A 20381-nucleotide genomic window follows, 5' to 3' on the forward strand; every position below is an offset into this window, starting at 1 on the left:
ATTAGCGTGGGCACTGGTGGCCATGATCGCTCAGAGTGACCAAGACTGAAGCACTCGTAAGGGGACATAGCTGTGGAGAACCAGGGAGAAGGCGACAAATGCAGTCTCACTCACAACAACCCAGAGTCCTCACCCCCCAGTGCTTGTAACCTCCAAACATCAACCCCTGCTACAGGCACAAGTCAGGAAGATCCCAGTTTGCAGAAGAAAAGTTACATTTCTGCCCAGGCATAAAAGAAAGGCTTGTATTTATATAGCACCTTTCACCACCTCAGGGCGTCCCAAAGCGCTTCACAGCCAATGAAGTACTTTTGAAGTGGAGTCAGTGTTGTAATGTGGGAAACGTAGCAGCCAATTTGTGCACAGCAAGATCCCACAAACAGAAATGAGATAAATGGCCAGATAATCTGTTTAGTGATGTTGGTTGAGGGATAAATATTGGCCAGGACGCCGGGGTTAACTCCCCTGCTCTTCTTCAAATAGTGCCATGGGATCTCTTACATTCTCCTGAGAGAGCAGACGGGGCCTCGGTTTAACGTCCCATCCACGAGACGGCACCTCCGACAGTGCAGCACTCCCTCAGCACTGCACTGGAGTGTCAGCCTAGAGCGGGTTCTCAAGTCTCTGGAGTGGGACCTGAACCTGCAACCTTCATGACTCAGGGGAGAGTGCCACCACTGAGCCAGTGCTAACAGATCCCACTGTTTCTGAACCCACCACTACCTTTGTAACTCCAATTCACATTACAACTCCCAGTGAACCCCTCCCACAGAGAGAATGCGTCTCCATAGCAGACTTAAAATATACTGCTTTACTAACTGAAGGGATACTTTGCCCTCCTCTTACCTTCTGTCTAACACACTACGCTCATAAACAGGGGTTCCAGCCCAGCAAAGTGGGAATTCCCCCCCGCTCCCCCTCGCCCCCACAAACTTCACCAGAAGGAATAGATAGAAATCCAACTTGATTGGGGCACTCCTGCAGTAATTATTCCAGCAATGAAGGTTTCTTGCAATCTTTAAGACCCATTTTTGGGCACGGACTCGGCACTGAACCAGAAGGCCCCAGGCTGGTCCGCAATTAGGCCTTGGGTGGGATGTAAATATTGCGGGCAACTGTTGCACCTCCACCGGGAGCGCTCCCTGCTCCAGGATCAGATTCAGACACTCCTCCACCGGGAGTGCTCCCTGCTCCAGGATCAGATTCAGACACTCCTCCACCGGGAGTGCTCCCTGCTCCAGGATCAGATTCTGACTCCTCCACCGGGAGTGCTCCCTGCTCCAGGATCAGATTCTGACTCCTCCACCGGGAGTGCTCCCTGCTCCAGAATCAGATTCAGACACTCCTCCACCGGGAGCGCTCCCTGCTCCAGGATCAGATTCAGACACTCCTCCACCGGGAGTGCTCCCTGCTCCAGGATCAGATTCAGACACTCCTCCACCGGGCGTGCTCCCTGCTCCAGGATCAGATTCTGGGCCGCTTGCTGATGGCAGCAGCCCTGAGGTCAGTCCCGGAGGAGTCGGGGTAAACTAGGCCGTGGGGGCGTGGGTGGGAAGGGGGCTGATCAGGTTGCAGTGGGGGAGGGGAGACATTGGGAGTGGGGGGTTGATCAATCCTGGGGGGGGGGTCAGAGGGCAGGTGGTGGAGGACAGCGGGAGGGGGTGGTGATTGGTCCCGTGTAGAGGGGAAACGGTGAAAGGGAGGCCAATCATGTTCTGTGGAGGGGAGGGGAGACAGTGAGAAGGGGCCGATCAATCCTGTGTGGGGAGCAGGGGCTGGGGGACAGCGGGAGGGAGGGTGATCGGTCCCGGGAGTGTTAGGACAGTGGGAGGGGGGCTGATCAATCCTGTCCCTGTTGGGGGGTGGGGGGTAGGACAGCCAGAGTGGGGCTGATCAGTGGGGGACTGATTAGTCCCGGGTGGCGGAGGGTTGGGGGGTGACAGTGGGAGGAGGTTTCCATCAATCCTGGAGTGGGATGGCGGGGCGGACAGCGGAAGTGGGCCCATGGCGATGGGCAGTGGTTGTCAGGGGTAACGGGGAGCCGGGAGCATCACTCCTGCCCCTGGCTCCACATTAAGTAAGCCTAAGGAAAGGGAGCTTGTTTGTTGGGAGCTGCTGATTAGGCCGCAGTAAACTGCTGAAACATTGAGTGAGCGAGGCCGGTGCCTGCTCCACTCAGCGCTGGCAATGTTCTCCAACGGGTCCTTAAACAGGCTTTAGCCCCTCATTAACATATTCAATGGTCCTACCGCCATTAGACGACTAAAAATGGGTCCCACGGTGGGACTCACTCCTGCGCATTTGGGTGTAGGCTGACCCACTGCTAAATTGGTCTGTTTTGCACCCAATTTACCCCCGAAAAACAGACAACGCAAACCAATTTCTACCCCATTTTTGCTGCTAACACTTAAGAACATAAGAACATAAGAAATAGGAGCAGGAGTAGGCCAATCGGCCCCTCGAGCCTGCTCCGCCATTCAATAAGATCATGGCTGATCTGATCCTAACCGCCAATCCACTATCACAGAACCATCTCCTGAATCTAACAGAATTAGACACACGAAATAGGAGCAGGATCAGGCTACACGGCCCCTGGGCCCGCTCCGCTACCCACAGGACCATGACCGATCCGAACCTAGACTCATGTCCAAATTCCTGCCCGCTCCCCGTAACCCTTAATTCCCTTTACTTCTAGGAAACTGTCTATTTCTGTTTTAAATTTATGTAATGATGTAGCTTCTACAGCTTTTTGGGGCAGCATATTCCATGGACCTACCACCCTCTGAGTGAAGTAGTTCCTCCTCATCTCAGTTTTGAATATGAGAAGTCGTGATTTTTTCTTAATGGTATGTGAAGCAGGCCTGATGATTTTACAAGTAAAGGTTTTATTGTGTGAATCATTCCTCCCTCCGTGCTTCCATGTTCTCTGAACGGCAGAGGGCAATGCCTATTCTGACGTGTAGAGGCTTTGCTCAAACACAGCCGTAAAATAGAAGTGCAATTTTATACCCTGAATTTCGTTACTTCTATAGAAATATGGGAGAGTAATCGCTTCTGGCGAGACGTGCCACCTCAACAAGCCCTGGACGACGTTCAGGCTTGGGCTGATAAATGGCAGGTAACATTCACGCCACACAAGTGCCAGGCAATGACTATCTCCAACAAGCGAGAGACTAACCACCGCCCCTTGACATTCAATGGCATTGCCATCGCCAAATCCCCCACCATCAACATCCTGGGGGTCACCATTAACCAGAAACTTAACTGGACCAGCCACATAAATACTGTGGCCACAAGAGCAGGTCAGAGGCTGGGTATTCTGCGGCGAGTATCTCACCTCCTGACTCCCCAAAGCCTTTCCACCACCTACAAGGCACAAGTAAGGAGTGTGATGGAATACTCTCCACTTGCCTGGATCAGTGCAGCTCCAACAACACTCAAGAAGCTCGACACCGTCCAGGACAAAGCAGCCCGCTTGATTGGCACCCCATCCACCACCTTAAACATTCGCTCCCTCCACCACCGGCGTACCGTGGCTACAGTGTGTACCATCTACAAGATGCACTGCAGCAACTCGCCAAGGCTTCTTCGGCTGCACCTCCCAAACCCACGACCTCTTCCACCTAGAAGAACAAGGGCAGCAGGTGCAGGGGAACACCACCACCTCCAAGTCCCCCTCCAAGTCACACACCATCCTGACTTGGAAATATATCGCCGATCCTTCATTGTCGCTGGGTCAAAATCCTGGAACTCCCTCCCTAACAGCACTGTGGGAGGACCTTCACCACAAGGACTGCAGCGGTTCAAGAAGGCGGCTCACCACCACCTTCTTAAGGGCAATTAGGGATGGGCAATAAATGCTGGCCTTGCCATCGACGCCCACATCCCATAAACAAATTTTAAAAAATGAAAGCAGGATGTATTGATGGTGTTGGAGGTCCGATGACTGTTGTTGTGTTGTAAATGGCAGGGATTGGAGGGAGCGGGAGGCAGTCAGCGACAAGGCTCACCGCCTTCATGGCTGACATCGAGATCTTCCAGGTCAGTATTCAGAAAATGTACACGCTGGCCGAGTGGAAGGATGACCTGAAGAAGGTGTTACGAGGGGCTGGACAGAACGGCACTCCGACTGTCTTCCTGTTTGCAGACCATCAGATCAAGGTAACTACTGGGATGGTTGTCCAGAGCAGAATCCTTCGCGCTCACTGTCCATTCCTGCAGGTTGTCCTGTTTTGATCCTTGATTTGCTCAGTGTGGCCTGTGGCTGTTACTTTGCGAATCTTAAATGCATTTCCTTATAATCAAGATTTAAAATGGGCACCCTCCTATATAAAGCACACATCCATCGTATGATGATGGGTACGATAGTGTAGTGGTTACGTTACTGGACTAGTAATCTAGAGAACGTGAGTTCCAATCCTGTAAATGAGTTTTAAAAACCGGAAATAACAATCTGGTGTCAGTAAAAGTAACCATGAAGCTGTCAGATTGCCATAAAAACCCAACTGGTTCACTCATGTCCTTTAGGGAAGGACATCTTCTGTCCTTACCCGGTCTGGCCTATATGTGACTCCAGTCCCACACCAACGTGGTTGGCTCTTAACTGCCCTCTGAAGTGGCCTAACAAGACACTCAGTCGTATTAAACCACTACAGTGGTTTAAGGAGAAGGCCCAGCATCACCACCTCAGGGTCACTAGGGATGGGCAGTAAATGCCAGCCTTGCCAGTGACGCCCACATCCCGAGAATGAGTAATAATAAAATATATAATATGTCTAAGTGATAAATTCTCCTCATCACTATTTTATATCAGGATGAAGCCTTTCTGGAAGACATCAATATGATTCTGAACGCCGGGGATATCCCCAACCTATTCGATAATAAGGAAAAGCGAGCAATAATCGAAAAGGTAAGATTTAGTCTCTCCGCCAGATACATTTCCCGAGACTCCACTCGTGACCGGAGTCTTGCTCGGCATGGTGTAGACCTGGCAGAATTAATACAGAGAACACACGGTCGGTGTGAACTCCTGCACTGGTTTCGGTGGCCTGAGGGGGCCAGTGAAGAATTTTCCAGAGTATTTTTCTTCCTTATTGTCCCTGGGATTTTTTCTGTTTGTTGCCTCTCCCAGGAGCTCACATGGCTGCGGGGGTGGGTGTGAGGAGCGGGGGCGGGGGGCTCGGGGGAGGGAAGGAGTGTTTAGCCAACGTGCTTCAGCCATCGTGGTGTGTGGCAGGTTTCATGGACCAGCTGGTCTATTCCTGCCCCTCAATTTTGTGTGTTTGTGATATCAGCGGCTGTGAAATGGAGAGTGTCAGGATTCTCCGACCCCCCCACCACCCCCATCATCCAATCAGTGCTAGCAGCAGGGTGCAAGCATTCACCCCCTGGAGTGTCACTGCCGGAATCTGAACTGTTTCAGGGGAGTGGGATTGTCCGACTCGCCTGGAGTGATCTCTCACCGGGTTGTTACTCATTTTGATCACCTGTTCTGCAGTGTGTGACTTGGTGTGGTGCTGCTGAAAGTTGTGCCGAGCCCCTCACACTGGGCCCACAGTGCGTAGCATTGCCTGGTGTCCTACAGTGAGCTCCCTGTGTGGAAACACCAGAGGAGTGTGGATCGGTGGCGCAATGGCGATTGTGTCCGACATTATAGGGGGAGGGGGAGCATAAAACTTACCTTTAAAAGTGGAGCCCCAGGCTCCTGAAAGACAGGACCAAACTAGTGATGGACAATGACAGAAACATAGAAACATAGAAGATAGGAGCAGGAGTAGGCCATTCGGCCCCTCGAGCCTGCTCCGCCATTCAATGAGATCATGGCTGATCATCCAAACTCAGTACCCTGTCCCTGCCTTCTCTCCATATCCCTTGATCTCTTTAGCCTTAAGAAATATATCTAACTCCATCTTGAATATATTTAATGAATTGGCCTCAACTGCCTTCTGTGGTAGAGAATTCCATAGGTTCACCACTCTCTGGGTGAAGAAATTCCTCCTCATCTCAGTCCTAAATGGCTTACCCCTTATCCTTAGACTGTGACCCCTGGCTCTGGACTCCCCGACCATCGGGAACATCCTTCCTGCATCTAGTCTGTCTAGTCCTGTTAGAATTTTATTATTTTATGATGCAGAAATGGCAGCCTTGCGAACAAATGAAAGACTTCATTTTTTTGTATCTATTTGTTGGATTTTCTGGGTCCCTGTTGCCCCAGTGCTGACTCGGAGCACTGAACTCATTGGCCAGCCCAGGAGAGTTGGCATTTCTTGGTCCCGCCCATTAACATAGCACGAGGGTTCCCAGCCCAGCCCAGCACCCCTGGTCAGGCCCAGTGTGGAGAAGGGCTGGGAAGTTTGAGCTCAGCTACGTGTCTGGCCTCTGAAATTGGGAACTCAGCAGACAGAAGGCTCCGATTGCCTGAAAACATCCTGGGAATGCGGGAAAGGGATCAAAATTTTAAAAAGTCCACCCACCTTCAGTCTGCCCCCCCGCCCCCCGGGATCTCCGCTAGACTCCTCCGGTTGACTGGGGCCTGGGGTCAGGTCTCACTGGGTGCGCTTGCGCTGGGACGCCCAGCCAGCGGTGCCCCGGGAAAATGTGGCGGGACATCAGGACCAGCCCCTCCCACCTCCAGGGCATCTCCGGAATACAGTCCGGCTCAGCTCCACCCCCTACGGGAGACACAGGAATCCCAGACAGTGTCAAAGGGACAGAAACCCAGTGCAATAGGTCTCACAACAAAGAACTCATCCAGGGAAATGGATATTACCTTTTCAAGCGACTACTAGGATGGTAGCAGGCGATCTAGATAGATCTTGGTCCTTTTTTTAGTCTAGCAATTCCAATGTTCCTATGTACCTTTTATTTTTCCTACTTTTCTTCCTTGCTGGTTATTTATTGATAAACTATTTGCTGCATCCCGATTGTCCTTCTGTCCTTGTTTACCTCTGTAGTTATATTGGATGCAGGCAATTAGCATGCGATCTCTGTATGAACAAGGTAGCTTAGCCAATCAGGATTCTTTGACTGATTGACACTCGCAGCAGCTTTCCCATAACCGACAGGGATGTCCTAGTCACAAGCGTTGTAATTCTATCTATATATATAAATCGGTACTTCTGTCATTCTGTCTGTCTATCTGTCTATCTGTCTATCTGTCTGTCATCGCGTGTGCTTATGGGTATGCACTCGAAAGTTACAGGGCGTACCTACGCGCGCGTTACCTCCAAAGAAAGCTTACGCTTCCGAGACGGTTTTAAGCGTATTTACGTTTCGGCCGGGCTAAAATTGCGCCCGCGGTATCCCAAAAACCTTCAACATTCCGCTCATTAGCATCTCATTATCCGCTCATTAGCGACAGAGTGACCTCGAGCTCGACCAATCGTACGCCGGGTTGCTGGCGTGTGCCGCCGGGCCAATCGGTGCGTGTGTGGCCGGGCTTTATCGTTCTGAACCGAGGTGAGTCGCCGCCATCTTGATTCCAAACTTTTCCTTTCTTTTTCCCGCTTTCTGCGTCTTAAAAAAAAACGTTGCTTTTAAAACACATATTGTTTTAAAAAAAAATTATTTAGAAAGTAATTAACTTATCTAATCTCGTTAATTTTCCTACCTTTCCCCGTTTTTCCAGGTAGGCCTAGAAGCCTCGGCGTCTCCTCCGCACCCACGCCCGAGCTAGGCACCTCCCGGCCCCACTCGAAGGCTGGAGGGCCGAGCCTCAGCCCAGCGCCGCTAGGGTGCGCGCGCAGCAGGAGCTGAGACGCGCTGTCTCTCTCTGGCTGGCCAGGAGGCGGGGCTTGCTGAGCGTCCAGCGTTACCCTGGCAACCGGGCCCACGTCTCCCACAGCCGCAAGCGGCGGTCTTCACCTCGGGGGGGGGGGGGGCCGCGACCCTCGGGGGGGTGGGGGGGGCCGCGACCCTCGGGCGGGGGGTGGGGGGCCGCGCGCGCAGCAGGAGCAGCTGAGACGCGGCGTCTCTCTCTCTGGCTTGGTCAGCGTCACGGTTACCCTGGCAACTGGGCCCGCCGGCCGAGAGAGACGCCGCGTCTCAGCTCCTGCTGCGCGCGCAATCGGCGGTCTTCACCTCGGGGGGGGGGGGCGACCCTCGGGGGGCGGGGGGCGCGCGCAATCGGCGGTCTTCACCTCGGGGGGCGACCCTCGGGGGGGGCGCCCCCCTCCCTCCCCTCCCTCTCCCCCCCCTTTTCCCCCCCACCCTCCCCCTCCCTTCCCCCCTGCCCTCCCTTCCCCCCCTCCCTTCCTCCCCCCCCTGCCCTCCCTTCCCCGCCCTCCCCCTCCCCCCTCCCTCCCTTCCCCGCCCTCCCCCTCCCTCCCCCCCTTCCTCCCCCTCCCCTCCCCCTCCCTTCCCCGCCCTCCCTTCCCCGCCCTCCCCCTCCCTCCCCTCCCCCTCCCTCCCCTCCCTCCCTCCCCTCCCCCTCCCTCCCCTCCCCTCCCTCCCCCCCTCTCTTCCCCCCAGTCGCTCTCTCTCTTCCCCCCAGTCGCTCTCTCTCTTCCCCCCGTCGCTCTCTCTCTTCCCCCCAGTCGCTCTCTCTCTTCCCCCCAGTCGCTCTCTCTCTTCCCCCCAGTCGCTCTCTCTCTTCCCCCCAGTCGCTCTCTCTCTCTCTTCCAACAACAACATTCCCTCGAAAAAGCCTCGGCACCGCCGGGCACTTCAGCTAGTAGATATATAAAGTAGCAAAGTTGAGGATAATCAGAGAGATTTGTGCACATGATCCAGACTGACACTCCAGTGCAGTGCTGAGGGAGTGCCACACTGCCGAAGGTGCCGTCTTTCGGATGAGACGCTGGGTCTCTCAGCTGGGTGTAAAAGATCCCATGGCACTAGTCAAAGGAGGGCAGGGGAGTCCTCCTCAGTGACTGGCCAATGTTTATCCCTCAACCACTATCACTAAAAAGATTATCTGGTCATTTATCATTGTTTGTGGGACCTTGCTGTGCACAAATTGGTTGCTGCATTTCCTACATTACAGCAATGACTACACTTCAAAAAATATGTAATTGGCTTTGGGACATCTTGAGGTTGTGAAAGGCGCTATAAAAATGCAAGCTCTTTTTTTCTCTCTCAAATTCGCAAACCAGGAGCAAATCATTCGGATAGTTTTTAGGATGTCCTTGTGGTTGGACTATGACCTTGGATCTCACTGCCAACATTCCGTACGTTAGTATCCCTTGTGTTATTTTGACAATGGTTTTTTTTTTCACTGCCAGATGGGTCAGCTTGCGCCTGTGGGGAAAACAAAGCTCGACGTTACCCCCTTCAACGCGTACAACAAATTTACCGAAAGAGTTCAGCAGAACCTGCATTTGATGCTGGCGTTTAGCCCCATAGGAGAGGCATTTCGCACCCGTCTGCGCCAGTTCCCAGCTCTGATTAACTGCTGCACCATTGACTGGTTTCAGGTAACTCGGCCCAAATAGGCTCAAGCAGGAATGAACAGCAGGCAACATCTATACAAAAAGAAAATACTGCAGATGCTGGAAATCTGAAATAAAAACAGAAAATGCTGGAGAAACTCAGCAGGTCAGGCAGCATCGGTGAAGAGAGAAACAGAGTTAACGTTTCAGGTCGATGACCTTTCGTCAGAACGTTCTGACAAAGGGTCATCGACCTGAAACGTTAACTCTGTTTCTCTCTTCACCGATGCTGCCTGACCTGCTGAGTTTCTCCAGCGTTTTCTGTTTCTATTTTAGGCAACATCGATTATCTGCAAGCTTCCTGTTGATGTCGAGTCTGCCTATATTTTTACTGTTCGCCACTAAAGGATTTAGAGTGTTTAACTGAGCTGTAGTAGCTGAATAAATGGCTAACATTCTTCTTATATCTAACCACAATATTTAGCATGTCTACAGCAGTTTTGTGTATTGGAGCTTTTAAAACTGAGATGGTTAGATTTTTATATTTATTTTATTTTTTTTCTCTTGTTTTCTCACATGGTAACTGTTGATGATTCTGCCATCGCCATTCACACCTCATCGAGAGTCATCTTTTGTTTCTTAACTTGTCCCATTACCTGTCTGTTTGCCTTGCACCATCATCCCTCTTGTCAGTCAATCTCTCCTGCCTTCCAGCCTGTCACCGACCTTCCCCTTTGTTCTTTCCTCCCCTCCTCCCTGCCCCTGCTTAAAAATCGCTCTTCTCCAAACTTTTCCAGTTCTGACGAAGAGTCCTCGATCCGAAACGTTGACACTGTTTCTCTCTCCTCAATGCTGCCTGACCTGCTGAGTGTTTCCAGCATTTTCATGTTGTTATTTCAGATTTCCAGCATCCGCAGTATTTTGCCCTTGGTTAGATTGTTGTTGGGTAAGGGTATCAGGGGATATGGAGCTAAGGCGGGTAAATGGAGTTGAGATACAGATCAGCCATGATCTTATTGAATGGCGGAGCAGTAACGAGGGGCTGAATGGCCTCCTCCTGGTCCTATGTTCCTTCCTAAGGTATTAAAGAGGATTAGGTTGTCAACTGCAGTGCAGTAGTCAACATATGTCTATGTTCATTAATCAACAAGTTTATCAACTGAAAGTTGAGTTGATAAATTTGCCCACAGGTGCCAATTCATCTTGAGTTAGTGTGACGCTTCCAACATCAAGGAGTGAATAATTCCCTGGAAACAGGATGTGAGATGTTGTCATTACCTGAAGCCTCAAAACAGAATTAATAATATATTGCTCAGTCAGTCGCTTTGCTTCAGCACCCTGCTGACTTGTGTAGGCTGAAGAAACAAGTTTAGAAGAGAATTTCTGAACAAACTGATCTGTGCCATCACAGCACAGAAAGTGAGAGGTTAGCCATTAAAGTATTACAACTAGTCAGCTGCAAATTGTATAATGACATTTTTTTGTCGGTAGGATGTGTGATTAATTAGAGTGTTCTAACGAGACAATTGCTTTGTAAACTGATGTTAATGAATTTGGTCTCTTTACTTGAAAGAAAGTGCTGGCCTGGATTTCCCTCTCGGAATTCGCCCCTTTCAGGCAGGCCTGGAGCAGAGTACAGAGGGAACTAGAATGGGCAGGCTTGACTCCAAATCCCCTCCGCTAAAACTGTACGTGTTCCTTCCCCTCCCGCCTCCCATACTGACATGGGTGTCAGCTGCCTGCCCATTGCCTGCTCCATCGCGTGTAACAGGGAGGTCAGACTCAGCACTCCGGCCAATCCTCTTTCCTTGTCTTCCCTAAACTATAGAAAGGAAGGATGGTGCTGGGGAGACTGTGGCAGGAGGATTGTCTGAGAGGTCAGAAATGGCCATCTCTCTGACCTTGAAAATGGCTTAACCATTCATGCAGGGCTCATTCAAAGCCCCTTCCACATTTCATTCAGGTTTATTTAGGGGGCTTCTGCCCTCTTTAATGTTGCCCCTGCCCAGTTGAGGTGATGCACCAAGCATCCTTTGATCTTCTTCACCCCCCAGCAGAGATGAGCTGCCTTTGCTGAGCAGAGGTGCCAATGTATGCCCGCACTATGTGTTGAATCCGTGATTCTTAAAGTATGGTGTTTTCCAATAACTAGACGGAGGCTGTAAATTAACAATCAACAGGTGTTTACTGGAGGAGGGTAGTCTAAAGACTAACAGTACAGAGGCATGCTCAAGGCTTATATACAGGTGTGGTCACTGCCGGTACTACAGAATACAGGAGCTGCAAAAGTAGTTCTCTCTTAAAGGTACATACACTACAATTCCTCCCCTTTTAGATTAACAGTACCCATAACATTCAAATAACAGTTAACACTTTAACATGCACATTAAACTGAAATAGTCCATTTATAGATTCAGTCTTTGGGGCGGCTTCCTGATCCTTTCTGGATAGCGCCTTTCCTGAGGTTCTTGTTCTTGGAGCGGAGGCGATTCTGGCCCCCTTTCGTCGGTTAGTTCATCAGTTTCCGCTGCTACTGTTTCTGGGGTAGATGCTACCGGTATGTCGGGTTCATCCCCAGGTACGCGAGACATGGGGTTGACTCGTTCCTGTGACGCTAGGATCCGGTCGACGTGGCATCTCACAATGTTCTCCCCGACATCCACTGTGTACATTAGTGGCCCCTGCTGTGTGCATATCGTTCCGGGTTGCCATTTCTCTGTTCGGTAGCCGCGGGCCAAGACTGGTTATCCTACATTGAAGCTCCTTGTCGGCTTCTCATTAATGTGCTGGAATTGCTTATCATCAACATTTCTTCGCACATTTGGTCTGAGCAAATCCAGACGAGATCTCAACCTTCGGTTAAAGAACATCATGGCCGGGGTCTGGTTGGTAACTGCATGTGTCGCATTTCTGTAGGCTAACAGGAAATTGTCCACCTTATGCTGTAGTGGAATTTCATCGTCGCACATGGCCTTTATCGCCTTTTTAAAGGTTTGTACGAACCTCTCAGCCAATCCATTTGTGCTGGATGATACGGGGTGGATGTGTAATGCCTTACCCCATTCCTTCTCATAAATTTCCGAAATTCTTCGGACACAAACTGTGGTCCGTTATCAGAGCAAATCTGCTCTGGCAAGCCGTTCCTGGCAAATATGGTCCGTAGGACTGCAATCGTTTTCTCTGTAGTGGTGGAGGACATTTTGATCACCTCAGGCCATTTCGAGTGCGCATCCACTGCTATTAAGAACATTGAGTCCATGAATGGACCAGCAAAATCAATATGCACCCATTGCCATGGAGAGGAGGGCCACTCCCATGGGTGTAGAGGGGCATGTGGTGGTGCATTTTGGACCTTCTGGCATCCTGAGCAGCTCTTTGTTAGGTCCTCGATTTGTTGATCGATCCCCGGCCACCACACATAAGCCCTAGCAAGGCTTTTCATTTTCACCCCTCCCAGATGGCCTTCGTGAAGCTCATTGAGCACTCTCTCCTTTAACTTGGGTGGAATTACCACTCGGGATCCACACACCACTGTCCCCTGGCATACTGACAGCTGTTCTCTTCTGGATGAGAATGCTGGCAACAGTGAGTCGCCATGTGTTGGCCATCCCTTCACCGTCAAATCATATACCCGAGACAGTGTCGGATCATTGTGGGTCTCCTTCTCTATATCCGCGTTAGTTACTGGCAATCGTTCAATTATCGACGAATAAAATATTTCGATAGGGTCCACTGCTGGTGCTTCCTCCACAGTAGGCAGTGGCAGGCGTGATAGCCCATCAGCGTTTCCATGCTGTTTCGTGCCCTTATATTCTATTTCATATTGGTTCGCCCCTAGAAAAAGGGACCATCTTTGTAGCCGTTGTGCAGTCATCACCGGAACGCCCTTCTTTGGATTAAAGACGGAGACAAGTGGTTGGTGGTCAGTCAGCAAGGTGAACTTCTGCCCATGCAGATAGTGGTTGAATTTTTTTACTCCCCATACTAGGCTGAGGGCCTCTCTGTCAATCTGGGCATAGTTGCGCTCGGCTGAGGTTAGTGACCGAGATGCAAAGGCTACTGGCCTCTCCAACCCGTCTGGGAATTTGTGCGACAGCACCGCTCCAATACCATAGGGTGATGCATCACACGCCAACCGAATTGGTAGTGCTGGGTTGAAATGGGCCAACACCTCTTTTGATGTGATCAATTCTTTGCACTTCTGGAAAGCTCGTTTACATTCGTCATTCCACTTCCATGGTACCCCCGTTTGCAGTAGGGTGTTCAGTGGGTGTAATACTGTAGACAAATTTGGTAAGAACTTATGGTAGTTGTTCACCAGCCCGAGGAACGACCTCAGTTGTGACACATTTTCCGGTGCTGGAGCCTTGACTACTGCCTCAATCTTTTCAGGTGACTTATGTAACCCCTCTTCATCAATAACGTGGCCACAATACGAGATCTGCTTCTGGAAAAACTCGCACTTGTGGCGATTAGCTCGTAGCCCATATTCCTTTAATCTAGTGAGCACCTTCTCCAGGTTGGCGAGGTGATCACTGTCATTTTCGCCCGTGACCAGGATGTCGTCCAAATAACACTGGGTCCCTGGAATCCCTTGCAGGACTTGATCCATTGCCCTTTGCCAAATAGCCGGAGCCGATGCTACCCCGAACACCAGCCGGTTGTATTGGTAGAGACCTTTATGAGTGTTGATCGTGAGGTATTGTTTCGAGGCTTCTTCTACCTCCATTTGCAGGTACGCCTGGGCCAGATCAATCTTGGTGAAGCGTTTACCTCCAGATAGCGAGGCGAAAATATCCTCAATCCGTGGAAGTGGATATTGTACCGTGTGAAGGACTGGGTTCACTGTCACCCTAAAATCCCCACAGATGCGGACCTTCTTTGGTTCCCCAGGTGTATTACTCAACGACCTCTTCATTACAGGAACGATGGGTGTAGCCCACTCGCTCCAGTCCACTTTGGACAGTACTCCTGAACGTTCCAACCCTTCCAGCTCTGATTCAACGGCTGGTCGGATCGCATAAGGCCTTAAAAAACTTTGGGCTTGCATTTTCCTCTATTTTAATCATCGCTGTTATGCCTTTTAGTGTTCCGAGTCCCTCCTGGAATACTTCTTGTGCGTCAGTTAGCATTTTTGACAGTCGTCATCCTTTTTGCCTCAACCTTCAGTGCCTGTATGGAATGCCAATCTAATTGTATCTTCCGGATCCATTCACGTCCAAGTAGTGGTGGTCTTCCATCTGGCAATACATATAGGTCCATTTTGGGTATTTCCTGGCCTTTGTATATCACGTTCACCCTTATTTTTCCTTTGGGGTAGACTTTTTGCCCCGTGTACGTCTTCAAGACAATCTCTGTAGCTTTCACGGGTATATGTGAGAATAGCCGCTTGTCGTCCCTTCGGTTTATGACTGTTAGGGCTGATCCTGTGTCCAATTCCATTTTCAATTGGACTCCATCTATCTTGAGCATGACCCAGATAGTCTGGTGATCCTCCATTTTGATTACCTTATGTAGTTTCAGACAACCCAGCTCCTTGCTTCCGGAGTCTGTATCACTTTTCTGTTCGTCTGAACTATTGTCCATCACCTTATGTACCTTTTTGTACTTCTCCTGTGGAGATTTCTTGCTGCTGGTTTTCTTCCCTGACCTGCAGACTCTTGCTATGTGTCCTGCTTTTCCACACTGTCTGCACACTTGGTCCTTGAACCAACAATCCTTCTGGTCGTGTATTGTTCTGCCGCAGCGATAACACTTCCCTGCTCCATATGACATTTCATTGGTGCCATATTCTTGCGGTCTCCGTTGTATCTCTGCAGCGCCCCGTGCGGCTGCTTCGTGTGATACTGCCATGCTGAAAGCCTTGTCCAGCGTAAGATCCTTTTCTGATAGAAGCCGTTTCTGGGTTCCTTCACTTTGAAGCCCACACACAAACTTGTCCCTTAACGTATCTACTAGTCCCAATCCAAACTGGCAGTGTTTCGATAGCTTGCGCAGTTCCGTTAAGTACTCGGCATTACTTTCGTCTTTATGCTGGTTCCTTTTGTGGAACTTAAATCTTTCTGCTATCAGCAGCGGTGTGGGGTTTAAGTGGTCCTGTAGGATTTCCACTATGCTTTTGAAATTCTTATCCACTGGCTTCTCTGGGGTTATTAGGTTTTGCAGTAAGCCATAAGTTTTTGCACCCATGGAATTCAACAAAACCGGTGCTTTCCTAGCATCTGGCACTTCATTCGCCTTGCAGTACACCTCAATACGTTCCACATATGTCGCCCAATCTTCGACTTCATTGTCGAACGCAGTGACACTGCCACTCTTCGGCATCCCTGGGTGTGGTTAAACTGTCTAAAATGGCGTCTCCCGCGCGCTCCCTTCTTCTCCGCTGGCACAAAATGGCATCTCCCGCGCTTTCCTTTCTTCCCGCGCTCGCCCTTCTTCTCCGCTGCGGCTTGTAAAATGGCGTCTCCCGCGCTCTCCCTTCTTCTCCACGGCTCAATGGCGTCTCCCGCGCTTCCTTTCTTTCCCTGCGGACGCTGTTCAGCCCTTGAGCCCTGGCTGCACTGTGCGCGTTCTCCTGCGCGCCTCTCTCGTTGCCGCCGCTCGGTCCTGAACCCCGGCTGTGCTTTACCCTCTCTCTCTTTTTGTTTTCCGTCGACGCCGCTCGGTCTTCAACCCCCGGCTGCGCCCTGTGCGCTTCACCCTCTCTCTTACCCCATCGACGCTGCTCGGCCTTTTCTGTGCCGTCGGTCGGCTCCAGCCGCCGCTGTCCGGGAAGGGTCTGCGCTGTACCTGTTGCCAGTCTGTTGCTGGATCGTCGTGGCTGGAGAACCAAGCCCAGCTCTCAACAGCCTCCCCTGCGATGTTCACTCTCTGCCGGATGACTGGGCGGTTGCTCGTGGTCGACGCCCGTGCTTCTGGCCTCAACTTTCTTCCACCGTCCTCCCGGAGCGAATCCTTGAAAGGAAATGCAGGGGATAGAGTGGGATATGTGTTGGCGTAGGGGTTACGGGGATCGGGTGGGATATGTGTCGGTGCAGGCTCGATGGGCCGAAATGGCCTCTATCTGCACTGTGGGGTTTCTGTGTGATTCTCTGTGAGTTGCAGGTAGATTCGAATCGACCTCGTCGCCACTGTTGAATCCGTGATTCTTAAAGTATGGTGTTTTCCAATAACTAGACGGAGGCTGTAAATTAACAATCAACAGGTGTTTACTGGAGGAGGGTAGTCTAAAGACTAACAGTACAGAGGCATGCTCAAGGCTTATATACAGGTGTGGTCACTGCCGGTACTACAGTGTACAGGAGCTGTAAAAGTAGTTCTCTCTTAAAGGTACATACACTACACTATGTATGCGATTAACTCTGACCCAAAAGAAGGGGTTCAGGTTAAAGCTGGCTGGAAGAAGTCCCTCAATGACCCACTTCAGTACAAGGAGAAAAATCTGGAATGTACTGTCTCACACTGAGCCCATGTCCCTGAGCCCGTGTCACTGAGCCCGTGTCCCACACTGAGCCCGTGTCCCACACTGAGCCCGTGTCCCACACTGAGCTCGTGTCCCACAATGAGCCCGTGTCCCACACTGAGCCCGTGTCCCACACTGAGCCCGTGTCCCACACTGAGCCCGTGTCCCACACTGAGCCCGTGTCCCACACTGAGCCCGTGTCCCTGAGCCCGTGTCACTGAGCCCGTGTCCCACACTGAGCCCGTGTCCCACACTGAGCCCGTGTCCCACACTGAGCCCGTGTCCCTGAGCCCGTGTCCCACAATGAGCCTGTGTCTCACACTGAGCCCGTGTCCCACACTGAGCCCGTGTCCCACACTGAGCCCGTGTCCCACACTGAGCCCGTGTCCCTGAGCCCATGTCCCTGAGCCCGTGTCACTGAGCCCGTGTCCCACACTGAGCCCGTGTCCCACACTGAGCCCGTGTCCCACACTGAGCCCGTGTCCCACAATGAGCCCGTGTCCCACACTGAGCCCGTGTCCCACAATGAGCCCGTGTCCCACACTGAGCCCGTGTCCCACACTGAGCCCGTGTCCCACACTGAGCCCGTGTCCCTGAGCCCGTGTCCCACACTGAGCCCGTGTCCCACACTGAGCCCGTGTCCCTGAGCCCGTGTCCCACACTGAGCCCGTGTCCCACAATGAGCCCGTGTCCCACACTGAGCCCGTGTCCCACAATGAGCCCGTGTCCCACACTGAGCCCGTGTCCCACAATGAGCCTGTGTCTCACACTGAGCCCGTGTCCCACAATGAGCCCGTGTCCCACACTGAGCCCGTGTCTCTGAGCCCATGTCCCTGAGCCCGTGTCCCTGAGCCCGTGTCCCACACTGAGCCCGTGTCCCACAATGAGCCCGTGTCCCACACTGAGCCCGTGTCTCTGAGCCCATGTCCCTGAGCCCGTGTCCCTGAGCCCGTGTCCCACACTGAGCCCGTGTCCCACACTGAGCCCGTGTCCCACAATGAGCCCGTGTCCCACACTGAGCCCGTGTCCCACACTGAGCCCGTGTCCCACACTGAGCCCGTGTCTCTGAGCCCATGTCCCTGAGCCCGTGTCCCTGAGCCCGTGTCCCACACTGAGCCCGTGTCCCACACTGAGCCCGTGTCCCACACTGAGCCCGTGTCCCACAATGAGCCCGTGTCCCACAATGAGCCCGTGTCCCACAATGAGCCTGTGTCTCACACTGAGCCCGTGTCCCACACTGAGCCCGTGTCCCACACTGAGCCCGTGTCTCACACTGAGCCCGTGTCCCACACTGAGCCCGTGTCTCACACTGAGCCCGTGTCCCACAATGAGCCCGTGTCCCACACTGAGCCCGTGTCTCTGAGCCCATGTCCCTGAGCCCGTGTCACTGAGCCCGTGTCCCACACTGAGCCCGTGTCCCACAATGAGCCTGTGTCCCACACTGAGCCCGTGTCCCACACTGAGCCCGTGTCCCACAATGAGCCCGTGTCCCTGAGCCTGTGTCACTGAGCCCGTGTCCCACACTGAGCCCGTGTCCCACACTGAGCCCGTGTCCCACAATGAGCCCGTGTCCCACAATGAGCCCGTGTCTCTGAGCCCGTGTCCCTGAGCCTGTGTCTCACACTGAGCCCGTGTCCCACACTGAGCCCGTGTCCCACAATGAGCCCGTGTCCCACAATGAGCCCGTGTCCCACACTGAGCCCGTGTCCCACAATGAGCCCGTGTCCCACACTGAGCCCGTGTCCCTGAGCCTGTGTCCCACACTGAGCCCGTGTCCCTGAGCCTGTGTCTCACACTGAGCCTGTGTCCCACACTGAGCCCGTGTCCCACACTGAGCCCGTGTCCCACAATGAGCCCGTGTCCCACACTGAGCCCGTGTCACTGAGCCCGTGTCCCACACTGAGCCCGTGTCACTGAGCCCGTGTCCCACACTGAGCCCGTGTCCCACACTGAGCCCGTGTCACTGAGCCCGTGTCCCACACTGAGCCCGTGTCACTGAGCCCGTGTCCCACACTGAGCCCGTGTCCCACAATGAGCCTGTGTCCCACACTGAGCCCGTGTCCCTGAGCCCGTGTCCCACAATGAGCCCGTGTCCCACAATGAGCCTGTGTCCCACACTGAGCCCGTGTCCCTGAGCCTGTGTCTCACACTGAGCCCGTGTCCCTGAGCCCGTGTCCCACAATGAGCCTGTGTCCCACTCTGAGCCCGTGTCCCTGAGCCCGTGTCTCACACTGATCTTGTGTCTATTAATGTCTCACTGATGAACTGTGCTATGGACGTATTCTAATGCAAAAATGCACTTTTTCTTATCTGTGTGTTGTAGGCTTGGCCTGAAGATGCCTTGGAGAAAGTGGCGAATCATTTTCTAGATGATGTGGAAATGTCGCAGGAAATCCGTAATGAAGCTGTGCTCATGTGTAAACATTTCCATCAGAGTGTCGTTGCTCTCTCTGAAAGGTGCCTGTTAGTGATTCGAATGTATTCCTCCGAATTGAATCCGGTATTATTACCGATAAATTCTCTGTTAATGGCGTTTCACTAAAAGAACAAATTAATTTGGATTATGTTTTGTGATGGAATTAATTGAAGGGGCTAGAAAATTCTGATCCAGTTAATATCCCACCAAATGCTGAGACTAGGGACAGACACCGAAATTGGGAGGTTTAGCACCAGTCGTTAATGCTGGTGTTGCTAAAAAAATAGCGGCCGCCTCTCTTCCGCCCGCTTCCAGCGGGTCCCATGGCGGCCGCCATTTTGGGCAGGTCGGCAGCGCTGCCGTTGCCCGTGCTCACTCCAGTTAGTTAGATGAGGCAGATCGTGACATCAATGAGTGTGCAACACTGATTTGACGCATGACCTGCCACTTTTGACGTCGCTGCTCCATTTAACCCCCTCTCCTAATCACAACCAGCTGACCATGCTTTCAGCAGCAGGAAGGACCCCCCCAGCAGCGCTATTGAAAGGATTTCGACAGGCTCTGTCTAAGTTTGTGCAACAGTTTGGAGCTTTCTACAGTTGTTTAAAGTTGGTGAGGTGACAGGGAGTGTTGCTGCAAGTGGAGAACACCTTGCTTCTCATTTAAAGGGTTCTGCTCACACCACTTGCTCCCAGTCATGGAGGCTCTACTTGCAGTCCGAGTATGACAGGGGGATGGGGCGGAGACAGCGAAAAAGAGGACAAGATGCTCGAAGAGGGAGGAGGAGGAGCAGGAGGGCTGTCAGCAGGAGGCCTTACCCACATCGGGTCCTCCGAGAGCGCTTCTCCTACCTGCACTTTAGCAAGGAGCAGTGCATTAGGAGGCTCCGCTTCACCAAGGAGGCTGCCTCCTGGAACCAGACCTGCAGCCTCAGAGCAGGGTGACAACGGCTCTCCCAGTGACCCTCAAGGCCACCGAGGCCCTCACTATTGTCACCACCGGATCCTTCCAGTCTGGAGCAGTTCACCGTCCATTGCTGCATCCAGGAGGTCACAGAGGCTCTGTACTCCAGGAGAGGGGACTTCATTGTCTTCTCTCTGAACAGAGAGAAGCAAGAGGAGTGTGTATGTGGCCT

The 20381-nt window shown here is 52.3% G+C and overlaps 1 protein-coding gene across 1 annotated transcript in view; it reads left to right on the forward strand.

Annotated features, from left to right (window-relative positions):
* Window positions 1-20381, forward strand: part of LOC147105498 (dynein axonemal heavy chain 3-like) — a 201746-nt gene that overhangs the window by 18939 nt on the left and 162426 nt on the right. Inside the window, exons 8-11 of the mRNA XM_086009911.1 lie at window positions 3971-4161; window positions 4814-4909; window positions 9222-9413; window positions 19154-19287. Coding sequence (XP_085866037.1) covers window positions 3971-4161; window positions 4814-4909; window positions 9222-9413; window positions 19154-19287 — 613 coding nt within the window. The remainder of the gene's footprint in view (window positions 1-3970; window positions 4162-4813; window positions 4910-9221; window positions 9414-19153; window positions 19288-20381) is intronic.

This window comes from Somniosus microcephalus, chromosome 17 (genome assembly GCF_052327205.1).
Source record: "Somniosus microcephalus isolate GS21.2 chromosome 17, FLI_Smic_1.0, whole genome shotgun sequence".
NCBI lineage: Eukaryota > Metazoa > Chordata > Chondrichthyes > Squaliformes > Somniosidae > Somniosus > Somniosus microcephalus.